The sequence below is a fragment of the Mastigoproctus giganteus genome, chromosome 7 (assembly GCF_048544385.1).
Source record: "Mastigoproctus giganteus isolate SK-2022 chromosome 7, ASM4854438v1, whole genome shotgun sequence".
NCBI lineage: Eukaryota > Metazoa > Arthropoda > Arachnida > Uropygi > Thelyphonidae > Mastigoproctus > Mastigoproctus giganteus.
In genome coordinates, this window is record NC_143581.1 from 22,360,767 (window position 1) to 22,374,043 (window position 13,277).

Here is a 13,277-nt window from a genome sequence, read left to right on the forward strand (position 1 = left end):
GAGGTTCGGTAACAGTCGTATGACCTGACACAACAGGCTTGTAAACCAGTCCTTGAGTTTCAAAAAAAAAAAAAAAAAAAAAAAAAAAAGAGATGACCATAACCTTTCCTGTAGAAGCCACAGCTTTTGATTTTTTCAATGTTGCCGATGACGTAGACTTCCAAACAGAGCTTTGAGAGACTTCCACATTGATGAGATGTCGAATTGCTGAAGCTATGCCTCATCCGCCATTATGATCAGCCAGCCAGGTGAGCAGTGGCGTAGCTACCATGTAAGCAGGCAAGGCAATTTACCTTCGGGCCCTTTAGCGGCCCGGCGTCTTTGGCTGTCTCCTGTTTTTGCAATTTTCATTAATTAAGTAGGAACCGGAATATGTTCTTTGCCTCCGGGCCCGAAAAAGGTTAGCTATGCTAGTGCAGGTGAGTTATATGTAATACCCCTGACCTGGATGACCATTTTGGCTGATGGGTCTTCTATTAATGTATTTCTTTAGTAAGTAATGAAAAATTTAAATTGTAGTAGTTATTCGGTAATGTAATCTTTTTAGAATCCAATGTACCCCCTGGCGAAACAGAAATTATATATTTGATAACTTCTTGGATTCGCATAGAGCATTTAAGTAAAAATATGTAAACTTAAATCAGTGTTTAAATATTTTATTAAAAATATTTAAACATTGATTTAAGTAATTCCCAAACACTTAAAAATTATATAACTTGCTGTAGAGCTAAAGTACAAGTCAAGTATAAATTTATGTTTGTTTTTTCAATAATTAGATACTTTCAGTGGTGGATTCAGTAGGGTTAGAGCATGATTAAATTGGGATAAATGCTATTTTTCGAATATTAACAGTTACTGTCAATCACGCATATAATCAATTTGTCGCCCCCCCAAATCATTATAGTTCCCCGTCCCCCACAGTAGCTCTGACCATGCCAACACCAATACTGATTTCAAGGAGATGAGCGGAGGTACAAATATTTTACCATACCTTACAAAACACACACAAGGAACGGTTTGCAAATAGCCCTCACACCTGAAATTTACAAATCACCCTCAGTATTTTTCTTTGGAACATATAAAAACATGAAGTTCTACGAACGCACTGATACTCAGCTGCAGTATCACACTCAAGACTCTTGGTGAAACCGGCTTAATAAACCAACGATACGTAACTCATGGCGTAATTTCTAACTGTACGATTATTGGTCGCTGTTGGAGCATTTCCTTAGACTGTGCCGGTGGGTTTCGAAAGTTCGCACACGTGTTATCAGTTGCCTAGCAGGTTCACAAACATGCACACCCTCGGCAAGGCCAGGGAATAATGTATGATCGCCTTGCTGTAGAGGGCGTCGAAGCAGTGTTTCTGGTTGAAATGGCGACACCAAATATTAAGTTACCTCGTCGTTTGCCACTTTTATTAATTGATGGTGTTCTTTTTCCCGGCGCGTCTATTAGGATACCTGTAACTTCATACAAAAAGTAAGAATTACTGTTTCTTTTCTTTATTCTTATCTCTTATATAAAGTACAGTGGTTGCAAAACTCATGTTGTACCCTGTGACGCACAAGGTGAATCCCATTGCCCTCTGGCCGCAATGTTGTTATTTTGTTTTATTGGAATTGTTTTAGGTATTCAGATAACCAAAACGATAAAAGAATCCACCCCAAAATTTACCAAACTGTATAAGTAATGTTTTTAACATTTAAATACCAATTTTGGTATTGTCGTTTTACTGTGAACGAAATTGCAAGGGTGCAGACTAAACACTCATTTTCACTTTTTTCTTTTTTATAGGCTGGTGAGATGTGATGGTGGCTCGTAACGGCCACTAAAACATCTTCGTACTGTTATGGTTATTTATGATGCATAGAAATTTAATTTTTCTTGGTTATCTCGATGTAAGTGCTGTTGTAGGAGCGACTGGTCGCGTCCATGTGTTATTCCGAACGTAAACATAAACCGTGGTGACATGTTTTGTTGTTGGTTACTGTTCATGTTTCTTATAATGCGTAGTTCCAGCATGTTTAGGATCATACGTATTGATGTAATTATCGTGCAACATAATAGGTTACCCTTGAAATGGTCGAATGTGGATACAGAATATCGAAAGATATTAGAAGCCCACTGGGAAGAACAGTGACGATTCTTAGAAATATAAATTGATGCCTTTTGCAAAGGTAGTTTTACTGGGTATTCTTTGGCGCAGTTGCTCTAGGACGTCAAGGTTGCCATTGGTGGGGGGGGGGGAGCACAGACCAACGCAGTCACTATAAGGAGAAAGTTTTTTCTCTGCTTTTTTTACCTTCAAAAAAAAAAAAAAAACCAAAAAAACTATGAACTTTTTAAGAAAAGGACAACTATCATCCGCTCCCCCCTCACCTGTGGGCAAGTAAAATACAGTGCCTCCATCAGAGGCAAAATTATAAATTCTAAACCCAAAGATTTCTGAATAGCTCCCCTCACTTTATTTTTAATTAACAACCAACCAAACTAGCCTTTAGGTGTCCGGATCTTAGTCACCTCCCCCACCACTGCCCCTTCCGTAGTGGCGTATCTGCAGGTATGGTAGTTTCACCACTATCTTCTGCACAAAACAAAATGAATAACTCTCCTTTTGCTTGCAGTTACGCTTCTTGGTATTTTCTAAATCACCTGTTAATACCAATACAGGAAGTAGTAACAGTGCTTTTTTTTTTTTTTTTTTTTTTGGTTGTTTTTAAATGATTTTTATTCTTTTACTATACTGCCAAACTATTATAATTTTTGTTGTATCATAATGTTTTGTTATGTAACAAAACTGAACTAATTTTTCTTTATTCAAATTAAAAATATATATATTAAATCTTAGTTTAGGATTATTTTGGGAAGAAATTATTGCCATTTTATTCTATTTTGTTATTTTGTATGATATTTTATTTTTTATGTGATTATTTTATATGATTTGTTATTTTATAATAAAAAATAATATATTTTTAAGTATTCTCTTACTGTCAGAATTAGTAATCAAATATCTTAGTGTAAATCTGCATTTTTGACTATGCTGAGTGCTCAAATCTTTTCAGAGAGTACTTGAATTGGTTATTTATGATCATTGCATGGCAGTACACTCCTTAGATAATTGTACAGTATATAGCTTTACACAGCTATTAGCTGTCTTTTCCTGTGATATCTTGGCTTTCTAACTATGCATAGTAGAGTTTTTATAACTCTATTAATAGGATTGGGTAGACAAATTGCATAACAGAATAGAATGAATCAAATAAAATTATTTTTGGTATACTGTATAAATTGAGACTCGTTATGGTTGGACACTTATTCTTATCAATTTATAATTAAGGTAAAGCATTTATTTTGTGACATTCGCATCAAATTGGGAAGGATGGTGCAAAGTGGTTAAGAGTGATTTATAAAAAGTGAAGAAAATAAATTAGAATAAAAGAAACCCACAATGGAATGTGCACATAATTTTGGTTCACTGCAGTTAAAATTTAGGAACATTGTTAAAAACTGTGACCACAAAACTTCAGTGATATGCATATCTTAAATTTGCATTTGAATTGTTTTCTGCGACTGCTAATTTTTTTTTTTTTTTTTTTTCCTTCATCAAAAGCAAATGAAACCCATTCAGTTTCATAGAAAGTGTGACATACTTGCAATTCTTTTCTTCATTCTAGTTGATAGACAGTGATATCTTCTGCAGAACTAATATAATTTTGTGAATGATATATTACTACCACCAGAAAATAAGAAACTCAATATTACATGTTTGAAGTTGGCAAAATCACTCAAAACTTGGACACTATTTCTTGAAGTTGGTCAACAAAATGTAACTAAATCAGCCATGAGCAGTATTCCAAATTTATCGAATAACTGAAACCAGTGATTGACTAATTATCATTGAAAATGCTAAATGAACTTTGCATCCTTTGAGGCCAGCACATCAGAGAATATAGCTTCTCTCTCACACACACCAAATGGAAATGGACTGGTTTTGTTTTCTGTTCCCCATTAAAGTTGAGAAACTTGTTCCATTGGGGAAGGGGACCTGTATTGGCCATTTACCACCATTAAAATCTATCACTAAGTATTTGTCTGGCTTTCTGTCCCATAAAGGTTACCAGCTTTCTTCTTATGGCTTTCCGGTGTTTTATATTGCAGTCTGGGATGTTATTCTAAAAAAAAAAAAAAAAAAAACAAACATTTTTTTTAGAATTTGGACGGTCTTTGGATTTTCATTGCGCAGAATGTTGGCTTTCTTTGTTTGGCTTTTTGGTCTAAATTCTCAGGATGCAATGTTCTTTTCTGATCCAGTGTTCTGAAAATTTGGGTTGACCCTGGTTTTTCTCATGTCAGCTTTTCTAAAACATCTTGCAATTTTGCCATAGAGAATTTGACATCTTGCAAAGAGAGAAGATACTGAAGTTGGGTATGGTATGACATACATACATTGTGCTGGAACTGAGGCACTCATTCTTCACATTGCTAAGTTGTAGTGGGACTCACAGAAACTGCAGAGTTACAGTGGATGTGCAAAAGTACTAAATTCTCCAGCAGCCAGTGGTGAATTTAACCATTCTGGAGCCTTAGGCCATCTCCAGTTTTTGTCCCTATGTTATCGATGTATTTGTATTGATGTATTTGTTTATATCTATAATTAGTGATGATGAAGATGTCAGTTATATATGCATTGTTATTAAAATTAGTATCTCTGGTACTCTGCAATAAAAAACAGAGCAATTCTTAACATTACATAAGAATTGGTAATCAAAAATTTAAAATTGTTGTGTATTTTACAAATAATTTTCAATGAAACAAAACTTTTATTAATTCTGCTTAAAATGAAAAAATGTTATAAATATAAACTGTAAAGTATAAGAAATAAACATAAGCAAACATAAATATAAAATATAAAAAAAAAATAGTCAACAAGTGGAGGGGTTATGTTCTTAATTAAGAAGAATATTAAATCTAAGGCAGTGACCTTAGATTTAATATTCTTCTTAATTAAGAGCATAACCCCTCCACTTCTCCTGTCCTGTCTGTCATTTCTGTATACATTTTACTCTCCGTATTCAAGGGTAAAGGGAAAGGCTTTTGCTTTCATTAGGGTGATTACAGAGGTCTCAGACAGTTATTAAATTGTATGCAGTGGGACCAGCTGATGATTTTACCAATAGCAAATTCTAAATGGAAAGTGTTCAGCAAAGTAATCAAAGAAGCTACTAGGCTTTTCATATCAGCAAAGAAATAGGCTTAGACCTAAAAGACTCAGAAGACAGAAGATACTTGTTGACATTAGATCTGAATTTCTAAAGATTGTAATTTTTTGGAAATATACAGGGTGATTCACTACCGGTGCGACAAACTAGCAGGAGGTGTAGGGGGCACAAAGACGAATCGGAATCACATAGCATTGCAGGGTCTGAAATGCCTTCGTCATGCGGGAGGTTGCGTGAACAAAGAACCAAAGAAAAAGAACAGAAACAGCAACTCGTTAGTGTAACAGAAATCATTTTAATGACAAGCTTTACATTGGCAAAAAGCCATGCTACAGAAGGTGTTCGAAAGTTCGACCAGAAGCAGTCACGCAGGCTTCACAGCGCCGCCGCATGGAATCCCTAATGTTCTGGAAGATTCCTGGCGTGTCTCGAATCTCCCCAGCAGCTACAGAGATGCGAGCGATGAGGTCTTCAACTGAATCAACGGGGGTCTCGTACACCAATGTCTTCATTTGACCCCAGCAGATTTGTTGTTATTTGGTTTTTTAGGAGCATTAGCAACTAAGGCCATATTGCTCAGGAGATATGCGGTGGTCATTCCCTGACCTTTCCGCATCCTCCGTATTTGGTGGTGACGGGCTCGAACCCCGAGTCTAATCAAGAAGCGTTGACCCCAGCAGAAGAAGTCCAGGCATGATAGGTCCGGCGATCTAGCAGGCCAATGAACCGGACCACCACGACCTATCCAATGCTGTCCAAATGTAACATTTAGGTGTTGGCGGACGTCATTAATGTAATGTGGGGGAGCCCCATCATGCTGGAATCACATTGAGTAGCGCAACGACTGAGGAACATGTGCTTCTTCAATAGGTTCGGGCAGGACTTGCTGTAGAAAGATCAAGTATGCCCTACCGTCCAGACGAGAGGGCAGAAGGTACGGTCCAATGAGGTAGTCTCCAACAATGCCGACCCAAACATTGACAGAGAAACGGCGTTGAGTTGCATGTGTTCGCATACCATGGGGGTTCTCCAAAGCCCACAAATGGGCGTTATGTTGATTGAAGGTTCCCTCTCTTGTGAAACTTGCCTCATCTGTGAACATACGGATGCAGCAAATGCACTGTCTGTTGCACTCTGTTGAAGAAACTAAGTAGCAAAAGTCCTCCGGAGTGGATAATCCACAGGCTCCAATGATTGGACACGTTGCAGATGGTATGAACTCATTTGGTTTGTTGACAGTATCCTCCATACAGTGGATTGGGAAATACCCAATTGTTGGCCTATCGCTCGAGTACTCATACTCGGAATGCCTTCTGCAAGATGTAGGACATTCTCTTCATTGCTGGCGTCCTCGTCGTTCACTCTCGATTCATGGTACCTCTCATGAAACAACCAGTCTCACGTAACCTTCTGTGCACACGTGCGAAAATCGTATGATGAGGAGCATGCCTGTGCTGGAAACGTTCCTGGTACAAGTGCAGAGCGGCGCACCCGTTACAGTCCGCGTTGCAGATGGTATGAACTCATTTGGTTTGTTGACAGTATCCTCCATACAGTGGATTGGGAAATACCCAGTTGTTGGCCTATCGCTCGAGTACTCATACTCTATACACAAGGTGCATGTCGGCCAGTTCAATGTTTGAATACTTGTCCATCCTACTGCCTCGGGAACTGGTTCGTAAATGCTGACTTCCAGTGGGATCGCTGTTCACGCGACCTCCCGTTCAACGTCCTCTACCGCATGACAAAAGCATTTCGGACCCTGCAATGCTATGTGATTCCGATTTGTCTTTGTGCCCCCTACTGCAAGTTTGTCACACTGGTAGTGAATCACCCTGTATATGAAGGAAGGAATGAGGAAAAGTTGCTTCTGTGAGTTTGAAGTTGGAAGTGGGATGTTGATTGGTTGTGGCACATGTTTGAACTGTTTTGGAAGAGAGTTGGGGGGGGGGGAATTGCACATACCAATTCAGAATAGTGTCCATGGAAGAAAAGGCATGTAGCATTAACAATGCCTATGATAAAGAGTAGAAAGAGGGGTCATTAATTAATCTTATTTCCCTCTTTTGAATTGAGTCAAGACGCTTGAGAGAGGTTTTGGATGCACCATAGATATGGGGACAATATTTGTTTAGTAGGGTGGATTTGAGATTTGTACAAAGTTTTTCAGAAGGAAAGTAATGCCGAGAGCAATATTTTTAATTTGTTTATGCTAAAAGAGATTAGAAGCCAGAGTAATAGAGGTATGTGATCTTTTCTAGAAATCTGAGTGCCATTGAAGGTGAGCAAACGAACAGTAGACTCTTTTTGCAAGAAATAAGACAGGACTGAGTTTTAGAAGGATTGAATTTAACTAAGTTTTTTACACCCCCATGGAGAATTATCTGAAGATTTGTATATAAAGAATTGTCATAGATGTTTAAGAAGCTGAAGCTGCTTGTGCAAGGCAATGTTTCTCAAATTGGAAGGTGGAATATAGTGTACTATCATCAGCAGATTTTTGAATAGGATTTCTTTATTGTATACAAAAGTGGTATATACAATACATCCTTCACAGCAGCAATGCCAGGGGTTTTACATTGGTTGGTGGACAATAGCCTTGGGGGAATTTTGAATTTGTATCGGTCTGATTTTTTAATAGAATTAGAGGAAAGTTTGCAAGGTACACAAATACAAGAAACACAACCGTATTTAACAGCCACGGGCTACAGTCCCGTTCACTCAAAGCACGTGTACTTAGTTATCCTCGTGCTTGACCACTTGTCTACGGCAACCTGCTATACATACATCAGGATAAGAGTGGGAGAAAGGACTGAACCTTGTGGAACACCAGAATTACTTTAGAAGTTAGAAGACAGCCATCTACCATCACCTTCAGCAAGTGATCTGTGTGAAACCTGAATATCAAATTACAAAATTGTCTTGGCAGCTCATAAGATGGGATTATATTTATAAACACCTTTATGCCAATCATGATCAAAATCTTTTAAAATGTCAAGAGCAACTGCTTGAATTTCACCCAAACTTTTCCATTGAATTTGTTCAAAGATGAGTAAAATAAGTCAATATCATCAGTGGAGCAACACTAACAAAATTCATACTGGTGATTTCTGATCAGATTGAAGGTTTCAAGATAGTTTTAAGAGTTGGCAATTGATGGATTTCTCAATTTGCTTTGGAAAGAGTAAAGGTAAGTGCAATGGGGTTTAAGTGAAGGATTTGTCACCTTTTTTAGGAACTGGTTGGATATGAGCAAATTTCCAAGCAGAAGGAAAAACACCAGTGCAATAAGAGAGTGTGGAAAGGTGATACAGAACAGGAGCACGGATTTTGAGAACAAGTGAAGAAATGCCATCAGGACCTGGAGCTTTATTGGCATCAGGAGTGGAGTGCATTGGGTATGGTAGGTGGAGTGATTGTGTAAGGTCATCGATACAATAGTTAGGAGAAAAGTATAATGTTAGTATGTCAGCTATATAATTAGGTTGAGAATGCAATAAACTATTAGGTTGTAACAGAATTGAGATTATAGATGGAGAGAAGTTGCAGCCAATAGCTTTGGCAAGAGACTAGAATGCTCATGTACCATTTGGACAAGAAACAAGTTTTATAACTTTAGTGTGTTCAAAATTGATTGAGTTGATTAATAACTAATTGACTGTTTTAGAATTGTTGCAACCATAATGTAGGCAGAAAAATAAAGCCTAGAATTTGTGTACAAACCAAAAAATGCTACATTCTTATCTTGAACAGGCTTAGCACATTTATTGGAAAACCAAAGTTTAGATAAAGGATGAGATTTCAGAGTGAAATGCATAATTAAAAGATTCAATCTCTATAAGAATATTTTGTTGACATAATATGAGCAAACATTGCTATCAGAAGATTTAAAACAGTAATCAACCAAGGAAATAGAAGAACAGAAATTGTGCAACTTATTCCATTTCATATTCCAGTGATGCAAAAGACATTATTTTGAGAACAGCCACGAGAGAGGCTCCACTGGAGAAGAGACCACTGTCAAGTTGTGATCGGAGATGTCTAGAGGATCACTAACATTGACCATACACTTTGAAGGATTGTTGCAGAGAAAAGGATCAGGAGTGTTATATGTGTGGTTTGAATTTGTCTGTTATTGTGGGTAGATAAATGAAGCAGCTGCATGAGGTCATTAGTAATTGCAAAAGCCTCATCAGCATCTTCACCAGCTGGGTCTGTAACTGGAATACCAAAGCCAGCTGGCATTGTGAATGTTAAAATTGCCGTGAAAAATTATCTCACTGCTAGGAAAGTTAGACTGGAGTAATTAAGAGTTTAAAAGAGAGGAAGTTAAATAGTCTTGCTTTATTTGTGGAGTTGGGAGGCACAGTTGATGTTGACAGAATAGGGCAGAGAATCTTAGCCAGAGGTGATTTAAAATTATGGAGTCTCCAAGGAATATCACAGTGGATGTGTGCTATGTACCACCTTTGTAGTGAAAGGAATCATAGAGCAACTGATAGCAGTTAGGATAACTGAGATGAGTAGTGGTTGAGACAACTGATATTTGAGATTTTTTCAGAAAAATAAGCAAGACATAGCAGATTATTGGTAGAAATGGATATCATAGAGGTTGTAACTTCCTAATTTGTGCTGAATGACAAAGTGTTTGGTAGGTTTAGATCATTTTGCAGATTGATTGAGGAGTGTTGCCGAGACACTCCTCAACCAATGAGAGGGCGCTGACTCTCTTTAAAAATTACAGCTGTGAATTACAGGTTCTGAAAAAGCAATAGTATTTGCCATTTTATTTACCTAATTATTATTTAATATTGTACTTTATATGTAGTATTATAGTTCTAGTTACGCTGGTTATTTTTATTTTTAATTTAGATAAGAGTTTTTGTAGATTACTACTTAATATACGTAAAACCATTGTTTCGTTTGAATCTTGCAGCCATTGTTTTTGTATAGAATGGTAGGGAATCCAAATTTTTAATTGTGGTAACTAGGTAGCTCTAACATAAAATTATATAGCGTGATATGCATCACTGCATTTAGGATTCTATTAGATAGTGTAGTATTGACAATTAATTAATTAAATTTATTGATCTTATTAATTTAAAATATCATGCACCAGACTAGAGCAGCAAAGCAACGGGCACAGTGGCAGGAGTGCTGTGACTCTGAGGAGAACTGAGGGGGGCGATTCTCCAACGCATCACAGCCTAAAAAATGTGCAACTTCTGAAATGTTTGCCGAATTCTCTGGAACAGAACATGCATCTAGCCAAGGAGGATGTCTTTGTGTGTGCCAGGTGCAGAGAGTGTCTAGAAATTAGGCATCAACTCAGTGTTCTAATGGGCATCTATGAGAGCTTGAGGTCTAGGGTAGATGCCCTCAAAAAAATTGAGGGCCCTGTCAAGCTCTCAGCTGTCCAACTCAATGCCAGAGCTCACTCCTGGCCATCAGGCAACACAGCAACAATCGCCAAGGCAGAATGCGCTATTCCCACAGGAGTTAGTTATTGTTGGTGATTCTATTGTCAGGGAGACGGGGAATATATTGTGTAAAAAAGATAGATGGAATAGGACCAAGGTATGTCTGCCATGGGCAAAAGTTGATGACGTAAAGCATATACCATCTTTTAAGGGCACAAAAGGTGATATTGTTGTACACGTTGGCACCGATGACATTAAGAGTAGGAGATCTGCAGATTTACTTAACAAGTACAGGTCAATGTTGCAAAAAAGTCGTGAGTTAGGGTTAAATTTAAAAGTGTCTAATTCTGCCTAGACACGATAGGAGGGAGTAAATGATGAGCCTTGTCAATGAATTCGGCCCTGGAGGGAATGTGCAAGGCTCAAGTAGTAGAATTTTTTTCAGCGTGTTCTGTGCTTGTTAACAGGAGAGACTGCTTCTACAGGGATGGGATACACTTAAATACAGAGGGTGTAAGAATATTTGCTGATGTTAGGTGGGTCGGAAAAACTGCTAGCTTGGGGGGGATTCACAGACTAAAAGGTTAAAAGTAGCTGCAGGTAGAGGTGAAGGTGATTCTTGCACTACTTCTATTAGAATAAGCAGCGGCCTGGAGCGAGGGGGTATTGGGGGTTTCAGGGACTGATAGCAGTCATCGGGAAACAGGTGGATATATGGGATGTGTTAGGGTAACTAAGAATAAGAATAGGTGCATGTATACCAATGCTAGAAGTATAGTAAATAAATTTGATGTGTTGGTTAAGACATCAAAGGCAGATATTGTTGGGATATCAGAGACATGGTGTCACACAGATATTAGGAATGCTGAATTGGAATTTGGGAATTATGTGTACAGAAAGGATAGGAAGGGAGGAGGTGTTATGCTGTTAATTAAGAGAAAAAAAATCAAAAGAAGTGCATGCAGTTGATATAGATGAACAGTGCACTGTTGAGTCAGTTTGGTGTGACCTAAGCACTGCGAAAGCAAAAATGAGATTAGGAGTGTGTTATAGGCCTAATGACTCAAATGAGTACAACGAACAATTGTACAGAGAAATAGTGGGCTAGTAAATCAGAATGTCTTATAATGGGGGATTTTAACTTCCCAGATATTGACTGGAACTTGTGGGTTGGTCACTCGCACACTAGTAAGACTTTTGTGGATTTATTGGATTATTGTTTTCTGCAGCAGCATGTTCGAGAGGCAACCAGAGAGGGTAATACTCTTGATCTGGTTATCACGAGTGATCATTCGTGTATTAAGAATTTTCAGATAAGGGAACCACTAGGTGGCAGTGATCACAGTGTACTGATGTAGGATTTACTTAAAGATATAATTACCATCAGGGGTAAAAGAAAGGGTTTTTGCTTCCATAAAGGTGAGTACAGTGGTTCCAGACAGTTTTTAAATTCTATGCAGTGGGATCAACTGATGATGTTACCAACAGCAAATTCTAAGTGGGAAGCATTCAAGGAATTAATAGTGGAAGCTACTAAAAGTTTCATACTTATTAAGAAATATTGAGGCAGATTACGAGAAATCTTTGGCAAAGGATGCTAAGGAAAACAGCAGGGATTTCTTTACTTATATAAACTCTAAAAGGTAGTGGATGAATCTGATTGATCCACTTGATATCGATCATTCAACTGTTGATGATCCTGCTCAGATTGAAAACAAACTGAATGAGTATTTTGCATCTACATTCACACATGAGGAGTTATTAAGGTTTAAAAATTCCAGAAGGTTATCAAATTGTAGCAGGGTGCTTAATGATTTTGTAATAACTGAGAGCAGAGTGGAGGAGAAATTGTTGAAGTTAAACATAAAAAAGGCACCTGGGGTGGAAGGGATCTATCCAGTTATATTAAAGGAGGCAGCAAAGCAACTAAGCAAACCCTTAGCCTTAATTATGAGAACATCCTTGGACTTAGGGGAGATCCCCACCAACTGGAGATGTGCAAATGTATCCCCAATTCACAAAGGTTGATCGAAGGGTGACACGGGTAATTACAGATCAGTTAGTTTAACTTCTGTTCTGGGTAAAATAATGGAGTCACTGGTTAAAGATGCATTGCAGGATCATCTAGACAAGACAGCAGCAGTAATTGAGACACAGCATGGGTTTGTTAAGGTAAAGTCTTCTCTGACAAATCTGATTGATTATTATGATGTGGTTACAAAGGAACTGGATGCAAAAAATAATTTTGATATCATATACTTGGATTTCGGGAAAGCTTTTGACACTGTTGCACATGGAAGACTACTGTACAAATTGGTGCAGAATGGTATTAAGGGTAAATTGCTACAATGGATAAAAGGATGGTTGAGTGAGAGAAGACAGAGGGTCTTAATCAATGGGTGCTACTTTGTGGACTAATGTCATTAGTGGAGTCCCACAGGGTTCAGTGTTGGGTCCACTGTTGTTTTGTACATTTATCAATGATATTGATGAAGGTATATCAGGCTTAGTGTCGAAGTTTGCAGTGATACAAAGGTTGGCACTGTTGTTAGTAACAGTAATGGCAGTGTGCTACTGCAACAGGATCTAGAAAATTTGGGCAGAAGGGCTGAGAAGTGGCAACTGAAGTTTAACC

At 37.9% G+C, this 13,277-nt stretch overlaps 1 protein-coding gene across 1 annotated transcript in view; it reads left to right on the plus strand.

Moving 5' to 3' along the window:
• Positions 1 to 1,286: 1,286 nt before the first annotated feature.
• LOC150082637 (lon protease homolog 2, peroxisomal-like) overlaps positions 1,287 to 13,277 on the plus strand; it is a 285,321-nt gene continuing 273,330 nt past the window's right edge. The window contains exon 1 of the mRNA XM_090377560.1: positions 1,287 to 1,482. Within this exon, the coding sequence (XP_090233686.1) occupies positions 1,325 to 1,482 (158 nt within the window). The 5' untranslated portion in view covers positions 1,287 to 1,324. The remainder of the gene's footprint in view (positions 1,483 to 13,277) is intronic.